This window comes from Rhododendron vialii, chromosome 11a (genome assembly GCF_030253575.1).
Source record: "Rhododendron vialii isolate Sample 1 chromosome 11a, ASM3025357v1".
In the NCBI taxonomy this organism is placed as follows: domain Eukaryota; kingdom Viridiplantae; phylum Streptophyta; class Magnoliopsida; order Ericales; family Ericaceae; genus Rhododendron; species Rhododendron vialii.
Window position 1 is genome coordinate 30,188,594 of NC_080567.1, and position 19,783 is coordinate 30,208,376.

The following is a 19,783-nucleotide window of genomic DNA, read 5'->3' on the forward strand; positions in this document are numbered from 1 at the left end:
CAACTTTAAGAATATAAGGCACATATTAGCAGAATTGTATTAAAAAAATCATGTTAACTTAGATAAAGATAAATGCCTTGTTTGTTTCTATTTTTGAAAAGTATTTTTCAAAAGATTTTCTTTACTTCCAATCATTTATTTATTTATCTCTTTCCACTTATTATTCCTACTATTTTTTCAAAAAATATTCCAAATAAGTGCAAAGTATATTTATTTATCTTGAACTAAAAATCTATAAGCACATTGAAATGACACATATTTGTCTCAAAATAAATAATTTATAATATCTGAACAACATGATTTTCGTACGATTTTTGATGACCTTTAAAACATGTGCATCTTTGATCATTGAAATAAATCCCCCCAAAAAACTCATAAAATCCCGTTATATGTCATTACAAAACAGAAAGTCTACACCCGTCGCTCAACAATTATCATTACCTTTTCTACTCAATCTCACCGTCCAAAAGTATTTTGGATGAATCTAAAATCTTGATATCTCTAAAATTAGTTAAAGTTGTATGCAAGCTAAGCTGGTCCAATTATAAAAATTTACCCACAAAACATTAACGACAACGATAGAGTATGGTTTAAGGTAAGATAATCACTGTAGTTAACCCCTTTTCTTTTTCTCTCCCACGCAATTTTTCAATAGCTCCTTCGTTGCCTCTCTCTCTCTCTCTCTCTCTCCTCTTCCTGTTGGGAAAGCAGAGGGCAGATAATGGAGGGTTTAAGACCGAAACTAAAGCAGGCGTCCCTGCTCTGGCTCGATGGTTTACTGGACGCTTGTTGTCTCCACCGGGTCGTCATCTACTGTCTCAGGTTCCTTCTCTCTCCACACACGTATATATTAGTGTATGTAGTTATGTGTACGTATGTTCACCCGTCCTTGCTTCAATTACACGCTTTTGATTCCTCTGATTCGACATTTTAATTAGCTTTTTATTTTTGTCCTACTGAAGGTCGAGACAACTTGCGATCCGAACAGGGCAGTGCTTTCTCTTGAACGGCTTGATTTTCCTAGGAAGGTATATATCCAATTAGGGCTTTAAAATAATCCAGCTAGCTTAATATTGTCTGGTTGAGTTTATGGTGTAATGTATGAATCTGGACATGCCACTGTTACTTGTTGTCACTGCTAAAGTTTCTACCTTTCAAATTCTCTCCCTTAAAAACACGAACATTGGAAATTTTAATATCAAAACTTGCCGATTGATGGTAATACGAGTTCTGTATCGCGATTGCTTAAATGGGTATGCTGCAATTCAGGACTATGAAAGCTTTAAAAGGGGAGAGAAGGGCTACTGACCCTTTTCGTTTTTATTCACATTGTTTCTGCCAAAACCAGCCATTTTCCATGTTTTTGGAAGTAAAATTGAACTAGAAGATTGAAAACTCAATCTTTAGGACAGTTCTATTCATTTTCTTTCACGAAGCCGATTTCTTTGGATAGCTCTGTGTCCTTTGAACTGAGTGCTGAAAAGGGCATTTGTTGGAGGGAGATTTCAAAAATGATTTCCAGTGAATCAAGTCTTTTAAACGGTGTCATGTTTGGATTCTTTCTTTCTTCTGCTTTCCATTGAAGACAGCTAAATCTGATCTCGAATTACTTGAGCATGCTTACTGAAAGGCTTGAGCTACAAAGGGTGTCCATAAGGACCATAAAACATTCAAAGGAGGACCCAAAAATCTGCTGAAGTGTGTACATCAGCAAAAAATTAGAGCAACCTGTAGAAAATTATGTTTCTTCGGGTTGGTCAAAACACTTGTCAGTGTGTGGATAATGTCAGTGCGCTCAGTCTAATTGCTTTGGATGCAAGACTTCATTAATTTACGGCTGCAAATGAAATCAGAAAAGAGAAGGAGAAAGCTGATACACCAATCATTACAATCAAGTATAATGCAAAGTAGTAGATATAGGAATGAATAGAATCAACTTATCCTAGTTGTGGAACCAAAAGGGAATTATGGAACAGCTGATACATGGAAAAGGACAGATAAAGTATTTTGCTGTATTGACGTTAGGAGAGCGCTCTTCCTATCATTTCCATCCCTTTATTACTCTAGATAACTATCTCTGGCCACTGCTCAGTCGTAAATGCCCACATTCTCCACTCACATATTCATGTGAATCATATGAACCCATTCCTCTATCAGCTTCCCCGTGTCCCTTCTCTAGACATTGCCATTGTATTGGTGAGACCACGATCGGAGCTTATATAGAACACAACTCAAAAGTCCTTTGTATAGACTAAAGGTCCTTTTTTTTTTTTATCGGCTAGAGTAAAGATCTTCTAACTTGGTAGTTTAATGGGGACATGTTGTCCTTCCCTCAACCATTATCTTCAGTTGATATCTTTTTTATACACATGGTGATGGTGGTGTAGAGGCCTTTGTGAGTTTTGCCTAGTTTTTCATGTGTGTGATTCCCTTATTGCCTTTTCTAGTAGTGTTGATTACTTGTAAAGAAGTAGAGCCCAACTGATCGGCATTCATTTTCCCATGAGTCAACATGCCATTGTTATATCAGAAACCGAGATAGATTCCACGTCAACAACAGCTTTATCTCCATATATTTGCTCCCTGAGATATCTTATTGGCCTTCAATTTCCTCCTGCAATGAACTCCTGCCACCTTCCTCTTCTAGCACATACGACATGCAGCCCAATCACCTGTTTGCCATTTAGGGTACAAACAAGTTGAAAATGATTGAAGAGGAGAAACACCTTTCCCTGTCATTCGATACTCCCTCCGTCACATATTGTATGTCCTTTTTTAAAAGCCGTGCCACATTCAAATAAAAAAATAATGCATTTCTGTGCATACTTTGTTGATTTTTTCACATCAATTTAAAGATTTTTTTAAAAGGACATACACTTTGGATGGATGGAGTGTGATCGAAGAGAAGAGAGTTGCCATGTCATTTACACAATAGGAGACCTGAAAAATGAGGTAGTATAAATTCTGCCAGCACGTGCCAAAAAAAAAACCGGGGATTGAATGTTTAATCAGCTTTTTGACCATTGTCTGCCATAAGCTTGTTCCCTTTGATGTCATTAGAGTAATTTTTTTTATTTGCCACTTTTCTGGTAAATGTGCTATTTATTAATAATTTCTTTAGATGAAGTAATCAAAAATTATACTATTCATGTTGACAGTTGAATTTTAGAGGTCAATCTCCGAAGGAGTAATATCTCTCTTTCATTGTCAATGGAGTATTTATCTTTTGATGTATTTTTGAGCTGTGAATTTCAAGTGCAACCTGATATCTTAAATTACTTGATTTCTGGTTTTTGCAGTATATTTCTTCTAAATTCAGTAATAATTCCAACACTACAATGGATATTACCTGATCAATGCCCACATAATGGAGAACCTTGCTTAATTGATGGTATTTCAAAACTATATTCCTTCTTACATCTTGGACTCCTACAACTCTTTTATGTGAGTACTCATTTTTTAATCTTCTCTCTTGTAGTTTTTAAATTTTCAAGCACGAGAAAATGTGTTGTAGTGGTTTTACTAACTGCCATTTAAGTAATCTACTAATCTTTTCCTGGGATACTTGTGGATGATATATATTTTCATTGTGTTATGGAGATCTTGAGTTTGTTAAAGCATTAGCATGCACGAGAAATTATACAAACCATATGCATGTGGTGGAATGTGTTTCCTGGCTCCTTATATTGGAGGATTGTTGTTTGTTGATATCCAGTCTTATCATTGCAGTTTTGGAAAATGTCAGAGTATCCATTTGTTTGCAAGTGTATTTGTAGCTTATATTTCGGCTTAATAGGTTAGGCGTAGCAACTTAGCAACGAGAGGCATAGATACATTTGAGAGCCTTATTATGATCAAGTCTTATGCAACCAGGTGAATGGAGTTGTTCTAGATCTATCTCATGGAGAATTCTGCTGCAACTGTTATTCATTTGTCGAGTACTAGTGACATCTCAACATAGAAGCAGAAATAAAGTTGTGTGCCTAACTGTCATAAACTTGGAAGAGTGAAGCACTTATACTGCTTTCTACTCTGGATTCTGGAACAAACAATAAGATCTTTGTACTGAAGTTTTTCTCTCTCATTTGGTTGCTATACCTTGATTTGATAGATCATGCTAGGAATTCTGAAGTTGAAATTTCTTCAATATACAGTAAGCAATGATAGTAATAACAAGAAGCCCCATCTGCATAAAAGGTTGAAAACCAGTTGATTTATAATGAGGAAATCAATTACAAATGATGTAATTCTTTTCTAAATGCGGCGATGTCCGGTATGCCTGTGTTTTGTTGATGTTTTTGTTTATGTAGTGGCATCTATTTTGTAGTGGTTGATCAGTGTTTGTTGAAATGGTTAGAGAAGTACTTTACTAGTTGCGTTCATTGGGTACTTTTGCACACTTGTGGTAAGTCGTTTTTGTGTTCACTGAGGCCCTTTTTCGACTTCTAGATACAAGTTTCACTATGATTGGTTCTGATTAGATCATTTGATTCTGTACAGGTATTGTGGTTCTATCCGATGTATGTATTCAGCTTTATTCTAAGCACCATGTGGTACTGCACTATCTTTTTGCTTTACTTATGTCGTCATTTCTTCGTGTTGGTCATTAATATGCCAGATCTATGAGCCAAGAGGCCTTTCACTTTGGTGCTTAAATGTCAGGAGTTCAACTCCTCTTTCAAGGTGCTAATCAAAGACAAGAAAGGATGGTTTCTGCACCTGTATATATGTTTAGGGCTGTAAAAGAGCCGAGCCAAGCTGATCTTCGGTGTGTTCAAGCTCGGCTCGCAAATTATGGACCAAGCTTGAGCTCGGCTCTCGAGACGAGCTGCTATAAGTGGGTTCGAGCTCAGCTCGAGGGAAACTTTCAAGGCTCGAGCTTGGCTCGCGCCAGCTCGGAAATAGTATCAACGAACAGAAAGGTTTGGGTTGAGTCGTGTTCTTATAGAGCTTTCTAGGTTTCCTCTTGTGTTGAGGGAGCGATGTGGGACAATAGGAAAATGGAAGCATACGGTTTTTACTCGTCCCACATCGACCAAAAACAATTGAAGGAGGAATTCATTCCTCTTTAAACGCTCCTGGTGGACCTCTACCACATACGTGTCTCTATGGGCTTTATGATGTTAAGTTGTGATGACAGCTAATTCTGGCAGTCAAAGGTGAATTAAATATACACATATGTACACCTGAGCTCGCAAGCTAACTCGAGCCGAGCTTGGGTTAACTCGGGCTCGGCTCATTTACCAAATGAACCGAATATCCTAGCTTGAGCTCGTTCATTGAAGTCACAAACCGAGCTGAGTCGAGCCGTTATCGAGCCAAGCGTCGAGCTGCTTGCGAACAGCTGGCTCGGTTTGTTTACAGCCCTTATCTACCATGGGGTTCCAGTGGGATAACTAATTGACCATTACACCCTTGGCTAGTAGTTTACCTTAGTTCGTTTGCCAGCTAAACTGTCCTCAAATCGTGTTGGTTAATTAATTGTGGAAAACTTAGGCATTTGTTTGGCTGTTGGGTGATGTGAACATTATACAAACATGGTTTACTTTTTGTTCTTTTGAGTGTTAAGGTTAATATATCGATATGAGGAGCATTGGCCTTAGGCTTATCAAATAGTATGGTAAGAGTTGGAATGTAGGAGAATGGTTAGCAAGGTATAAGTTTGGTTTAAAATGCCCTGGCTGTGTTTTAAGTCTGAAATTTGGGCATCAAGCATTGGGACTAAATTGTAGATTGGAATCTTTGGAATCATGCTTAAGATTTGGAAGAAGTACACTGCTACATTTGTTTTCTGTATGGCATCATGTAGTAGTGGTGAGAGTAATGAAGCTGCATCCTCTATTAAGGTTGAATACTGGATTACTTTATCCTGTTAATATTGTTTCATTTCAGTTCTTTGAATTTGAAAGAACCTCTTAATCCAGGTACAATGATATTGCTAAGTTCGGTTTTCTTGTGATGGGAAAACAAGGGCCCCCAACAGAAATGCCAGGTCAACAGGAGCTATCAAGCTCGTCGAATGCAACTCAGATGGATAAACGTATTGACCTTGGGGGGTAAATTTCGAACTTGGACTCTTTTGATGGTTTCTGAAAAGATGGATTACAAGACCTAGGTGTTGGATTACGTGTGAGACAATTGCAAGGTTTTTTTTTTTTTTTCCAGGGCTGTGATTGGAATAGCCGAACAGGTCTATTCAGTCATCCTCTTGAATATCTTCTTCCTAGAGGTGAAAAGATCTTTTTAAGTCGTCTGTTATTGGCTTTTATTTGTTGTTTTCATGCCTTAGAAAATTTGATTTGAAGGTTTTTCTTTTTATTTGTAATCTCAATGTGTCTATGTTTTTTTTTTTTTTGGTAACTAACGCATCAATGTTCTTGTAAGATATTTTACAGGTTTATGTTACTGGGTTGATACCTTATATGGGGAAGCCACTGAATTTCTTACTTATTTCCTGGATGTATGCTTACTACTGCTTTGAGTACGTGGTTAATTTGCCATATAAAGTTTATATATGTGTTACCTGGACCTGGTATTAGGTAGATAGTAGTTTATTGACATCGTACAATGTCTAGGTACAAATGGAATTTCTCCGGACTGAGTTTGGACAAAAGGCTTCACTTCTTTGAATCCAACTGGGCTTTCTTTGCTGGTTTTGGTAAATTTTCACTTTCACTAGAGTTGACTGATAGCTAGTTAGTTGCAATTGACCTCACCTTAGCTGTGCCTGAAGCTGCTTGAAACTGCAAAAAAATACATGATTGTTGCGTTAATGTTGCACACATGCATTGGACTGTTGACTTAAATTAGGGGGCTGTGGTAGTAGACTAATATGGTTATGTGCGTTCTGATTTCTCAGGGAGCCCCTGTGTTCTGCCTTTGTTCTTTTTCACTCCTCTTGTTAGCTACGGGGTCATGGCTATACTCTTTCCACTGGTCTCTCTCTCTCTCTCTCTCTCTCTCTCTCTCTCTCTGTTTTAACATTGTTGCTCATTCACATATTGTCCTGATATTGGTGGTTTTCTTTGGCAATTTCTGTTCTTACACTATCATTCCTCATATATACATGACTGATTAAATTTGCAGTTTTGATTCTTGTATGTTGTTGCTGGTGGGATGTGATTTCATACTAAAATTGCAGTTTTGACAGAAGATGAATTTGTAATTGTTGTACTCATAAATAAGCTGATGATATGACAAGGTGGACACATCAGTTTATTGATCATGCTTTGACCCTAATCTTCTCGTGGTAATCCAATCTGAGGATGTGGTAGGCTTCTTATGTTATGGTTTGTGAGAAATGTAGAGCAGATGCTTAGTGGGATATCTCAGTTGCATTATTAGGCTTAGGATCACATCTGACTAGTTTTGAGTACGTACTTAGTAACTTGAGAGTGACATGGAACTGTGTTTTAATCAAATCCTGTTTGATCAAACTGGGATGTTGCTGCTAGAGCGATTTCAATTTATGACTCAGAGCAGATTTCTGTGGTACAGAATAAAAGTGGACTTGTATATGTTAAATTCCAAAGGACCTCTTTATGATTTTGACATGTGAGATTACTTTCAGTCCGTGATTATGTAGGGTACAAGAAAGTTAAAAACGACCTCTTCCTTCTCTTCCCCTTGAAACTATGACAAGCTTAACCTCTGTAAGAGAATACCATTGCACCCCAAAATATGGTAAAACAAAATCAAAAGCTCTCTCACGAGTAGGCAATGGATAAGCATAGTTGCCACCATACACCATCCTGTTTACACATAGAGCACCAATTCACAATCACATGTTTTCATGGAATCATATTATCACTAATGATGATTTTACCATCCGCTGCACACTAGAAAAAAATGATCAAATGATTCTACCTGAGTACAGCTGGATTTATATTACACCTCGATTTTGTAGAATCTTTCCCTTCCCCAATAATTGCTATTCAATACAATCTCTTAGGTAGTCCCATCAATGGTATCATCCCCTGTTCTTGCTACTTTCAACATAACAAAATATCCCAAGAATTTACCATTTTCTTGCAACTATGTGATTAACATGTGCCCAACCTCTTCCCCACACTAAAAATGTTGCCGAACATCACCCTCCCATCACCCGTCTGCCCTACATAAATATCCCACATGTTTGGATCTCTTTACAAAAGACCAGTGCTATGTGACATAGTCACCGACTCACCGCTGATCTAAAAAGAAAATGTGACATAGTCACCTATAGTGAGGCCCAATCCCCACAATGGCAGCCATAGTTTGAAGCCACTCTTCACCATTTATCATGCTCATATACACTTCTCTGGTTCTCCCTAGCCACTTAGTTAAGAACGCTTGCTTATTAGTCTCCAACGTTTTAATGTCAGAACCACTTCCCTAGTAGTAGTGCAAACTGAATTGCAATTCCATCAAAACTGTACGTAAATAGTTGATGTCCTCTCCCATTTCAGTGCACAAGAGAACCCCTTATGCCTTTTTTTTCCTTCGAAATTTCTGTTTCCTCTTGGCCCATGCTGAGATTTTTTTGATGGTGTAGACAGACGAGTATAATACTGCCAATCGTAGAGGAATATTTTATTGCTTGTCACATGTGTCCTCATGTTCTAGCAGTTAACCATTTGATCTCAAGCATTCTCTAACTTGATATTCTATTTCGGATGACTTTTCGTCGTTCTTTCGCACGCTATTTTCAAACTTCCTAAGACGTGCTTTCCTCCCATAGTTACGTTTCAATTCTTCTCTTTCCTAATCCCTCAAGTTTACAATCTTCTTTCTTTCTTTGCAACAGCTTTCTAACTACATGCTTGCATAAATAGTATTAACTGTAGTACAATGTAGTTTGTTCTGACAGCAGCAGGCTCAGATGCTGACAAGCTCATTATTTCTCAAAGAAGAAAATGGAAGGGTGCAGGTTTGGGAAGGCTTCCAATATTTTGTGCCGCAGATTATTTGTCGTAAGTCCAGTTTTTCTGCATCTCCTGGCTTAAATTTTACTTTTGGAGATTTTTAGTAATATTGTTAATAGAGTTAGAACTCTTTCCCATCATTTTGTATTTAATCTGGAAAAACTTAACCAGGCTCCTTTGGTGCACCAAAATTGCTTCATTTGGAATATTTTATGGTTGTCAAGAAATAGCAGCAGAAACAGTTTTATGGTTCTTAAATCTCACTACCGTTGACGAGAACAATGGAATTCTCCCTCTATTCTTCATCAAAAAGTGGATAATTTAGTTATACACAGAAATTAATGTAGCAGGGAGAAAACACTCTTGTCTTTGGTAATGGAGGTACTCATAGAGCTGGTCAACAAGAATTGCTAAAGGGGTGGACTGCAGGTTTTAAGTCTTGGACATAGACCCTATTCCACGTCACAGAGGAGGACTTTTTCCGAGACATTTTTCAATTAACCTAGTGTCTCCAGTGTGAACATCTGGAGGACATATTTACGTGGAAGTATTCGGCACCCTATGGTATCATATCAAACATGGTGAATTGACATGGGAGTGTGTGTTCAATCGTATGGAGGCATCCCCAATCATCAGTTAAAATAACACAAAGTTGAGACCATTTTTTTTTGTTCAACAAAAGTTGAGACCATTTATTGCAATCAAAGATGGTTTCGGATACAATACGTTAGACAAATCATTGCCAGATTAAATGCTTTTGAGATCTTGGGCTCACTCGACACTCAATTCAAAATCCATGACTCGACTCGATTTCTTTAGAGTTGAAAGCAGTGTAATTGCTTATTGGTGCTGGTGGTGATGTTTTTTATCTGCTTACCCTCTCAAAGATGCTTTTTCTTAGATACCTTAATGAGCACCAAAATATAATACCGTTTTCTCAGGAAATTTTGTTATCTTCTACTATTGTTACTTTCAGCTAATAAAGATTTCTTGCAGTGGACACTGGACAGTATAGAAAAACACATTATAACAAACATGCTGCTTGTTTACAAAAATTCTAGCAAGTGTCGATATGTTACAAAACACGCATTTTATGGCATTTGATGCATGTTCATTCTGAAATTCATTCATTTTTCAGAAAGTGAGTGGATGCAAAATTCGTGTTGAACCCATGTTACCATTAACTGTTGCCCCGAATTAGTCAAAGGAAAATGCTGTACTAGTTAGAAAAGGGCGGGATGGTGGTGCTCTTTATCAGTAGAGAGTTTTTTCATATGCCACTAATGCTGCTTCTCTTGATTCATCTTCTTTTTATGCAGGATGCGCATCTTGTCTTTCTTCCCCATGAAATCTCGCGACCCAATTCAAGTTGACAAGGCACTTTGAGAATAAGCAACTTGATGTGGCATGCCGCACATGAAGTGTCGATGCGTAAGTTGAAAGTTGAAACCCAACCTTTTTCTACATTACGTTGATATGTACGTAGTTTTTGATGTTCACCAAAACCACTCTACCGTTGATTAACAATAGATACTTCCTGTACATATCATTCAGTTACATCGGTGATTTATTGAGCAGATAACCTGTGTCGTTACCAGAAATGGTGATTTGGGAAGTACTGCTTGATGTTGTTATACTTATAGAGTGCAGCAGCTCAAGGTAAAAGTAAAGTGGCAGCTGTAATTAGGTCTGTATTTAGGCAACTCTGTGACTAAGCCTTAATTTTCTTTGATTTTTTGGGAGAAAAACCAAGCATTGTTGTGTACAGGAGTGGCATTGATAGCATTGTACATTAGTAGTCATCATGCTATCGACGCACACAAGTTTCACGTAAACTCGCACACTAACATGGTTTGGGGCTCCACACATACCGCGCTGTGCATTTCGGGTGTGACTACACATTACCTTGAGCAAATTACATGTGTTGGTAAAAAAAGTGAAGGGTGACGTGTTAATTTTTTCTTAATACAAATACGATTTGGTTGGACATTTACCAATATTCGATTACCTTGGTTCTTATATGATTAACGCACGAAGATTTGTGAACTGAATAACTTGAATTATCGCATGATGTCTTTTGTTATGGTGGGTTGTAAAAAGTCTTAAAAAAACAACATTGAAACGCAACTTTAGATGCAATTGTGTCTGGAGCTGTTCGATGCTTGTGGTTTCGTATGCATTTATAATGATTCTGGATGCAGTTGTGTCCGAAATAGTGTTGGTAGCTTTGCTATGAGAGGCACTACTCCATTAATCAACTCCTCTATCACTTGCGTGGGAATTTTTTTTATGGTACACAAATCACTTTTTGGTGTATGGTACTTAAAAAGTCACTTCAGTGATAAGTACTCTATATTGAGTTGTAAGTATTTCATAAGCAGTTGTTAGTATTCCAAATGTATAATATTTATCACTCAATGTAGAATATTTATCACTTCATATGGAATAATTCCACACTGTGTAATAAGTATTTCATATAGAGCGGCCGGTAAGTATTTCGCGTTAAGTGACAAGTATTTCTATACTTATCACTAAAGTGATTTTTTTTGGATATCATACACACATTTTTTATGTGTACCATAGATGGACTCCTTACGTGGAGCTAGAATGCTTGATGGTCCATCTAAGTGGGAAAGTACACCTCAAAAGCTGTGGACTTGATCGCATGGTAAAACTCTCCTCCAACTTTACAGCCCCATTGATTGGGGCACGCGAAGCGCGTGGTGAAAGAATTTATTCTCCTTGTACACGTTATATGTCTCCATTAATTGGTCCACGTGAAGCGCGTGGTTAGGAATTTATTCCATATTATAATGTCTCTATTGGCTCTGGATTTACACATCATTTATATATAGTGAAATATTTCAACATAGTAGACAAAATCAAATCCAAACTCCATATTTAGTAAATCGAAGTGGGGTGTTGTCGCTTAAAAGGATAGCACCGTGCTATCTCGGGTGAGCGGGGTCTGCTCCGATGATTGAAAATTTTCATTTCATAGAACTCATGGAGTAGAAAATTATTCAAAAAATTAACTCGATCGGATATCAATTACTTACTTTGCAATGTGTATTATGTACTAAAAATCAGTCTTTTGGATTATTTTTTTTACTCAAAATTTTTTTAGTTTCGAACATAATATTTTATTAGTTAGGTTCTTCTCATTGAGACAAATAATAATATACAAAAAAAAAAAATTTTTGATTCAAAACCAAAAAACACAATTTTTTTGAATAAAGATGATAAAATAATTCTCCAAAATTATTAAGCCAAAAAAGATCTTAATTGTGTGTTAAAATCATATTTCTATATTCATATGGAATATACTTCCTTTCTACATATGCAAGCGAGTGTAGGATAATTCTACTACTCTTACCACCGGTGACCACCAAGGGACCAAAACTAACGAGTAATGATTTCGTGGTCTCGGGGTATCGTCACGTGATGCCCCGCAGCGGTATAAAAAGGTGTTAAGGCACCGCGTGGTGCCCCAAAATCACTGAATAACTTTTCCTTAAACAGATCATTAGCCGAGCCGCCCATATTCTGTCTTTTCCCTAAACAGTAAGCTCTAGCACATGCAATTTTTAATGAAAGCATGTTTTTTAAAATTTCCCACATTTAGGGGGTCAAAATGGTCTACAAATTGGTTTTTAGTATTTATTTTGGCTAATATAAAAGTCAATAACACAGCAATTTTTTTTTTTGCTGAAATTGCGGAATAGTGGAGGCGGAAAGTAACTTGCCCCATGATGCCAAGAAAATGACCAAAATGGGATTCAAAGTTTTTGAACGCAGATATCAAGTTCTACTTGAACTTGAGTACTACTTTGCAATTCGTAATTGACTACTCCATAATTCAAAGGGTATTGAGGACAACATAGCGACATAATTAGAGCCATCAAGTGTGAGCTCACAAGTAAAATCTATACATAACGTTTTTAGTTATTTATTTATCTCCTCCATTGGCAAACGTCATATCTCACTGGTCCGCGAATCTTGCAGGTGCGATGATTGCACGTTCCCAAAGAAATAGAGTTGATGATCTGAGGTGATCCCGGTAATAACAAATGAAAGAGTACTCTCACACCCAATAACAACGTTAGATCACATATATTGGTTTGCGGTATGGCGATCCGAGGCCTGGCCATCCTTCGTTTGCGGTCGACGTTTTGGTTCTTAAATAGTACAAGTGTTATTTCAAAACAATTTTTTTTATTAAAACTTTTTTTTTCAAAAATTTTTCTTTTGAAAAAAAAAACTTTTTCTATTCAAAAACTTTTTCCCGAAAACTTTTTTTTTAATCAAAGTTTTCAAAAAACTATTTTCTGCGTCACAATTTCTAGATTTTTATAAGTTAAAAAGTGATGTGACAAGTTTTGATTATTTAATTTTGATTGTACCACTGTGGACCTCTACATTGCTAACCTTAACAACCCCTTAGATGCATAACCAAAAAATGATGTGACAACTTTTAATTATTCCACTGTGGATGCTTTATAGTTGTGAAAGTTTTCGATTCCATTTTGGAAAATATTGACCAAGATTTCATTTTGGGTTAAGTGATGTCATGAGGTGGTAATAACAAATGAAAGACACTCACACCTAGTAGCAACGATAGATCGCATGTATATTGGGTTGTGGTCTGGCGATCCGAGGCCCGGCCATCCAAAAACCAAAACTTGTGGAGCTAATAAGAAATAACTAAATGGAAATCACAAAAAATAGCTGATTAAATCAAAACCCTAAATAAGTTTGATAAGTCTTCGAATCCATTTTGGAAAAATGTTGAACAAGGTTTCATTTTGGGTTAAGTGATCAGTGTGATGTCACGAGGTGGTTGTCACTATTGGAAGCAGCGTTGGCAATATCAACAAGTTTTGGAAACAAGACGTGGAGCATATAGTACGATTGATATAAAATAGAAAAAAGAAAAATTGGTGGGGACAATTATAAATAGACAGATGTCTGGGGGGCCCAGTGCAAAACCCCCCACACCAATAAAATAATGTGGAGAAATGATTAAGCCACGGAAACGGAGAAAAGTCTTCTGAAATTGACTGTGCAAGTCAATACCAAAGTCGTCCTCTTCAGTTTTTCAGTGTGAACATGGGACTTGGGGGCCGCAGTCTACAGCCGCATTCAGTACCGCTTAATTTCTCGTTTCGAAAGTGTTTAGACGATCCGAATTTTGAAATGACTTTTTCAAGAAAGAGTGTATTTTTAAAATTTGGATTATTAATTATCGAAACGGACGGTGAAATTGAGCGTTGGTGATGCACAAATGAGAATAAGAACACATGCCCCAAAATCCGCACACTTTCCCTTTTCTTTTCAAAAGGTTTTATTCCATTTGATTCCTCACTTGATTCCAATAGAAACATAGGAGTTTGTATAAATCAGTTTGAACATTTATTCCATTTGAAATGGTGAACAAGGGATCATAATTCTCTTGGGCATTTTGTTTACCGGGCTTGTTCATTGTTTTGTACTCGTAGAGATCATCAACCATGTCAAGAACAAAATTTCTCGGTTAACAATTATCGCATCATAGTACCTTACAGAAATATATGCTGATTGATATCGAATCAACAAAAACTTCAACATAACCGATGTTGACGAGTTTTTAAAGATGAACAGTCTCGATTGTCAAATTAAAAGACCCTGTGAAAGGTTCGTGAAATACCCAAAGATTATTTGGTCTCTTTTAGAGACTACAGAGATCGTGACTCTTAATCAATTACATGATGGATGAACATAGTACCTCTTCTCCAATCCGAGTGGTTAATAATGCATGTAAGAATAATCAAACTCACAACACAGGGATCTGTTTTACTAATTCCAAAACCCAACCAAACCTGAGCCAGCTTTCAAACAGCAATATATTTATGCATATTTAGTGGCGGCTCCCTTTTTCTCTCTCTAAAACCAGTCTCCACTCTCTATCATCTGCAAATACGGTTTTCGTTTGGGGGGCGGCGCCCGCCGCTAGCCGCTCCCCCCTGCCTCTCTCCCCTTTTCTTCTCTCGTCTCTCTCTCTGTCCATCTTTCTTCCTTCCCCATTCCCCTCTGATCTATTCCCTTTCTTTTATTCACAAAACGATTGGCATCGCAACCGAGTGGGCGGTGATGGCGGCGGCTGGGTGATGCTGTGTTCGCTTCTCGGCGTCTGATTCTTCCAATCGTTTTTGGGAGTCCTTTGATATCGCTTCACGGCGATTGGGTCTTGGATCTGGCGTTAATGGTGGCTGGTATGACTTATCCTCCTCTTTCTCCTCTCTCTCCTTTGTTTTTTCGAACCCCTGCCCTTCGATCCCACTGTTCGCCTGTTTCGATCTCGGTCGTGATTCTCCTGTTCGGTTCTCCGATTGGCGGGTTGCTGGACTCACTGACTTTTGCCTAACGGCAGGGGCTTTCCTGAGGGGGTTTTCGCGTCTGGCGTGGGTTCCTGCCTGGGTCTTTGCCGGTGGACCTGGGTTTTGCTTAACAGCTTGGTTGTAGCTTCCGCGGTTGCTTGGGTTCGTTGGGCTTCGTTTTGCTCCATCGTTGGGTGACCAGTGGTGGTTTGGTGGTGGACGATGGTGGCTGACGGGTGGTGGGTGTTGTGCATCCTGATCGGATGGGCGGCGGTGGGCGGTGGTATGATTTGCTGTGGTTGTGTTCGGGTGCGGTTTGCTGCTCCGTTGGGTTGCCAATGGTGGTTTGGTGGTTGGCGGAGTGGTTGACCGGTGGTGGGGGCGGCTGAGATCTAGGGTAGGTTTTGGTTTTCTTTCGGGCTGGGCTGTATTGTTTTATCTGGACTTTTTGACTCTTTGGGTGTTTTGTGCTTCATTGTATTATCTGGGTTCTTGGGTCCTTAGGTGTTTGGGCTTCAACCCTTTGGGTGTTTTTTTCAACTTTTGGTTGGAATCCTTTTTCTCCTCGCCTTTCAAAAAAAAAAGCTTTCAAACAGCAATTGTACGTATGGTACCGGATAATCTTATTTACCCACCAGAAAGGGAAACAAAATTCTTCTTTATTCTCAGTTTGCTTATTTTTTTTGATCAATACTGGAATGCGATGAAAGTATCTAAAGAGATCGATCTCACGCAGACATTACATAAAATGTCCCTCTAAATTCGCCTGGAATTAAGGACAAGTAGATTTGTTTAAAAAACAAGCAAAAAAGACGGGAGGGTAGCTCACGAACACCTCAACTATTCCCCTCTCCGGTCTAAGACTATCCACGCCGGGACTAAAGAATTCACAAAAAATTTCTCTCTTAATCCCAAAATGTTGCCAAATTTCGAACCATGTTTGGCTTTACAACTAGCTTATTCTTATTGTTACTTGAGCTACTCGTTGGGGGCTATGGAACATGTTTTGAAGAATTCATGAGAAACAAAGGCCGAAAGAATTAACATAAACACCACCCTTTCATTCTCTTGTGGAGCAAAAGAGAAGCTAAAAAAAAAAATGTTTAGAAGGTTTTTCTGAAAAGCGAAAAATCGCATTCTCCTTTTACATGTTTTCTCATACAAACAAAGCAAATTATAGATTTATAGTACTCCGTACTAAACACAAACAAATATATATCCTCCTATACAATCTCTCTCTCTCTCTCTCTATTCACTTCTAAAGTCCCTTTGGACAATACCTAACATATTAGTACATCTCAAATCCTCCACAACAATGTAGAAAAGAAAAAAAATCCAAAACAAAACAAATTGGATATAACAAACAGAACCCAAATGAGAACAAGGTACCTAGCTAGCTTGAAATCAAACTCAAACCACTCAAATCTTCATAAAATTCAACTTCTAAATCTGCAAAAAAAAAAAAAAAAAAACAAGACCACCCACATTGCAGTACACTTCAGTTCTACGCCCACTAGAAAAATGTGTAACCAATTTACCATAATTATAAGTAAATTATCAGGGCATGAAATGTATGAAAAGAGGAGGATTGAGATGAACTAACCAACTTCCATGCCAAATGTCATTGAGAATCGTTTGGGTCATCTTCTCCACTATCAGTAGTAGCTTGAGGCTGATTTTGTTGCTGATGTTGATGGTGATGGTGCTGATCCAACGGATGATTTTGCTGCTCGGAATTCATGTTCAACCCACCTCTGGAGTAAGCATTGAGAGCAGCCAGCATCCCCAGATTAGTCTCAGATATTCCCAACCCAAGATGCTGAGAAGGTTGCTGCTGCTGCTGCTGCTGGTGTTGTTGCATCAGCATTGACCCTAGCTGCAGCGGGTTCGCTCTCCCCCCTTGAAACTCGAAGTTCCCCGGAGGAAAGTTAAACCTCGGCATGAAATGCAGCGGCGTGTTCCCACCCGCTGCAGCTGGCGCGGCTGCGAAAGGCCACATCTGGGGCTGGTCCCCGGATGTGCCGGCGGAAACAGTCAGAGACTGGCCGTTGCCGCCGGCACCTCCTGAAGCGGCGACCGGCAGCATCCAGAAGGTGTTGCCGGTCCCGCTGCTGGGTGCCGGGGCCACCGCCCACATGGCCGTGGCCGGCATCATGTTGGCGTTTCTCAAAATACCCGACGACGGCCCTCCGGCTTCTTGTTGCTTGAATTGTTGCTTATTCGAAGGCGAAGCGGGCCCCGCCGACCCTTCTCCTCCTCCTCCTGATTCTTCTTTGAACAAATCTTCTCTGTATCTCTTTCTCAGATAATTCTCAGTAGAATTTCCTCCACCTCCGCCTCCTTCCCCTCCTCCGCCGCCACCGCCAGGCATGGCCTCAGCAATTTGATCAGCCGTCATAAGATGAGGCTGCTGGTGGTGATGGTGTTGCTGTTGAAACCCTAGCATATGAGAAAACCCTTCTTCATAAGGGTGGTGAGCCAGCGCTAGAGCTCCATGGAAAGAGTGAGGAGCGGACTTCGACGGCGGAGCGGAGAGCGTAGATCCGCTGCTCCGCAGCGAGACGTTGAGCGTCGAGAAGTTCGCCGGAATCGTGCCGGTCCCGGTGGCGGCGATAATCGCCGGCTCCGCCTGCTGCAACAGCCACTCTATGGTCTCCCCGTCCGACTTGTGCTGCAATTCTCTCGTCAGCTGAAAAACCCTAGCCGCACACGTGGCCGGCATTCTTATCCTCCGCCCCCTCCCGTCCACCTTCGTGTGGCGGTCTTTGGTCGACCTCTTGGGCGGATTAACCGCCGCGACCGCCAGCTGCTGGTTGTTCTTATCCGATCTGGTGGCGATGGCCAGCGACGCGTCGACGAGCTGAGGCGGCTGGGCGGAGGAGGAGGTCGAGGCCGCGGTAGACGACGCGGAGGGCGAAAGGGAAGACGACGCTCTATTCGCTCCGCCGGGCGCGGCGGCGGGGGAAGTGGCGGAGAGGCCAGTTTGGATGGAAATCGGGAGGAGGAACGGGGAATTGTGGGATCGGGGATCGAAGGGGCCCGGGCGGTGGGACGAGGAGGAGAGGTGGGGCGGGGGGTGGAGAGAGGAAGAAGTGGTGGTGGTGGTGGTGGTGGTTTGTTTATTGGAGTGTTGGTGTTGGTGTTTTTGTTGTTGCAAATCTGTTAGTTCCATGTGTAGGGGGTGTGTGGGGTGGGGTTAGTGGGGCTTTAGGAATTTTTTCTTTTGTGGGTTCAAAGGCTGATGCTAATTCAACACCATCATCCCCACACACCTCCTCTCTGGGCTCCTCTCTGCTCTTCCTTGGATTGCTGCTAGAGAGAGAGAGGGAGGAGAGAGAAAAGGCTTTTTTAAGGGTTTGGAGGGACTTGGACCTAAACAAAGGCTAGGACTGAGAGTTTGTGATGTGGGGTTCTTTGGCTTTCTGATTGACCCTTGTCTTCTTCTTCCTTTTCACTCAAGTTTTGTAGTCCAGGAGAGAGAGAGAGAGAGAGAGAGAGAGAGAGAGAGAGAGGGTGTAAAGAGGTGGGGGACCTGAGAAACAATAGCAGCAGAAGCCCCGCTCGTGGGGTCTCCCTCTCTCTCGCTGTTAAAGGAATGTTGAAAATGGCCAATTTGACAAAATTACTGCACCATGCATGGGAAAAACTTGACCAGTAAAATTTTGAACCGTCAGTTATAAGGATCCCTATCTGGCAAGGTTTTTTTTGTTTAAATAAGGGCCAATACGCTCCAATATCATTTCCATTATTTTTTTTCCCATCGGTAATACCAAAAATCCTCGGGTTCGGTTCGATCTATCTAATTTCCGCCTTCTTAATCACACCCTTTATGGTTGATCTTGAGACTATCTCATCTCGAGTGCTCCGGCGCAAAAACTATAATTTTGTGTAATTGACAATCCATTTAGGCCATATTTGAGACCGCAACACAATAGTTACAATCGCAATCACTCGATGCTTCCGTTGCCGTTCCACAAGCCACTTCCAGTAGTATTCAAAACCTTGGTACGGGGTAGAATTGGTTGGTGCATCCGGATCCCTGTTCTAATTACGCAAAGTTTTCAGTGATTCCAGAATTGCTTTGAATGGTGATAAAACTCTGTTTGACCTAATAAAGCTCCCCCCCAAAACTATAACCCAGAAAAATTCCATTACTTTACCTCTTGCAGTCCTCCACTATGAGCTACACATGCTTTGTCACTTCTCTCTCTCTCTCTCTCTCTCTCTAAACTGCATTTTGCAGTGGAGAGCTACAGTGGCAGCAGGGCCAGAAACTTCAGAAACCAACAGCCCTTTGCTAGCTACCACTATCTACCAGTACCACATATTTTTTGGTCATGGGCACCTTCCTCACTATTTCCATTGAGTACTGTTCAAAAAAATCAATGTTAACGTAGGTAGTTCAAATGGCGACACGAATGAGCTGTAAATACAGACATCTTGAGTCCAAAACTGGGCAACCTTTCGGAACCAAGTCGCAAGAGAGAAATCTCTCGTGAATACCCTAATTCCAACGTGAATGAA

The 19,783-nt window shown here is 39.9% G+C and overlaps 2 protein-coding genes across 4 annotated transcripts; one reads left to right on the forward strand and one right to left on the reverse strand.

The window, feature by feature from the left end:
• The first annotated feature begins 623 nt into the window (after positions 1-623).
• Positions 624-10,651, forward strand: LOC131306435 (protein EI24 homolog). 3 transcript variants are annotated; one of them, XM_058332662.1, is made up of 12 exons: positions 624-822; positions 963-1,028; positions 3,300-3,444; positions 4,501-4,553; positions 5,925-6,056; positions 6,166-6,229; positions 6,396-6,481; positions 6,576-6,658; positions 6,860-6,936; positions 8,836-8,951; positions 10,223-10,334; positions 10,482-10,651. In XM_058332662.1, the coding sequence occupies exons 1-11, from the start codon at positions 722-724 to the stop codon at positions 10,287-10,289; spliced, it is 990 nt and encodes a 329-aa protein (XP_058188645.1). In that variant the 5' UTR covers positions 624-721; the 3' UTR covers positions 10,290-10,334; positions 10,482-10,651. The 3 variants fall into 3 exon arrangements, 2 of the variants coding, with proteins under 2 accessions (XP_058188645.1, XP_058188644.1); XR_009193903.1 differs by having other exon boundaries at positions 626-822; positions 10,223-10,381; XM_058332661.1 differs by having other exon boundaries at positions 626-822; positions 10,223-10,651.
• Positions 10,652-16,370: 5,719 nt separating this feature from the next.
• Positions 16,371-18,714, reverse strand: LOC131306436 (transcription factor TCP8-like). The gene is made up of 2 exons (XM_058332663.1): positions 16,863-18,714; positions 16,371-16,708 (listed from the first exon to the last, which is right to left on the reverse strand). The coding sequence occupies exon 1, from the start codon at positions 18,429-18,431 to the stop codon at positions 16,881-16,883; it is 1,551 nt and encodes a 516-aa protein (XP_058188646.1). The 5' UTR covers positions 18,432-18,714; the 3' UTR covers positions 16,371-16,708; positions 16,863-16,880.
• Between the last annotated feature and the right edge of the window lie 1,069 nt (positions 18,715-19,783).

Excerpts from the sequence above, each read along its gene's own strand:
- LOC131306435 (XM_058332662.1), top strand. The coding sequence starts at position 722 with ATGGAGGGTTTAAGACCGAAACTAAAGCAGGCGTCCCTGCTCTGGCTC. Across the intron at positions 4,554-5,924 it reads TTTATTCTAAGCACCATGTG|GTACAATGATATTGCTAAGT; the intron begins GTACTGCACTAT and ends CTCTTAATCCAG. Across the intron at positions 6,482-6,575 it reads TATGCTTACTACTGCTTTGA|GTACAAATGGAATTTCTCCG; the intron begins GTACGTGGTTAA and ends TACAATGTCTAG.
- LOC131306436 (XM_058332663.1), bottom strand. The coding sequence starts at position 18,431 with ATGGAACTAACAGATTTGCAACAACAAAAACACCAACACCAACACTCC.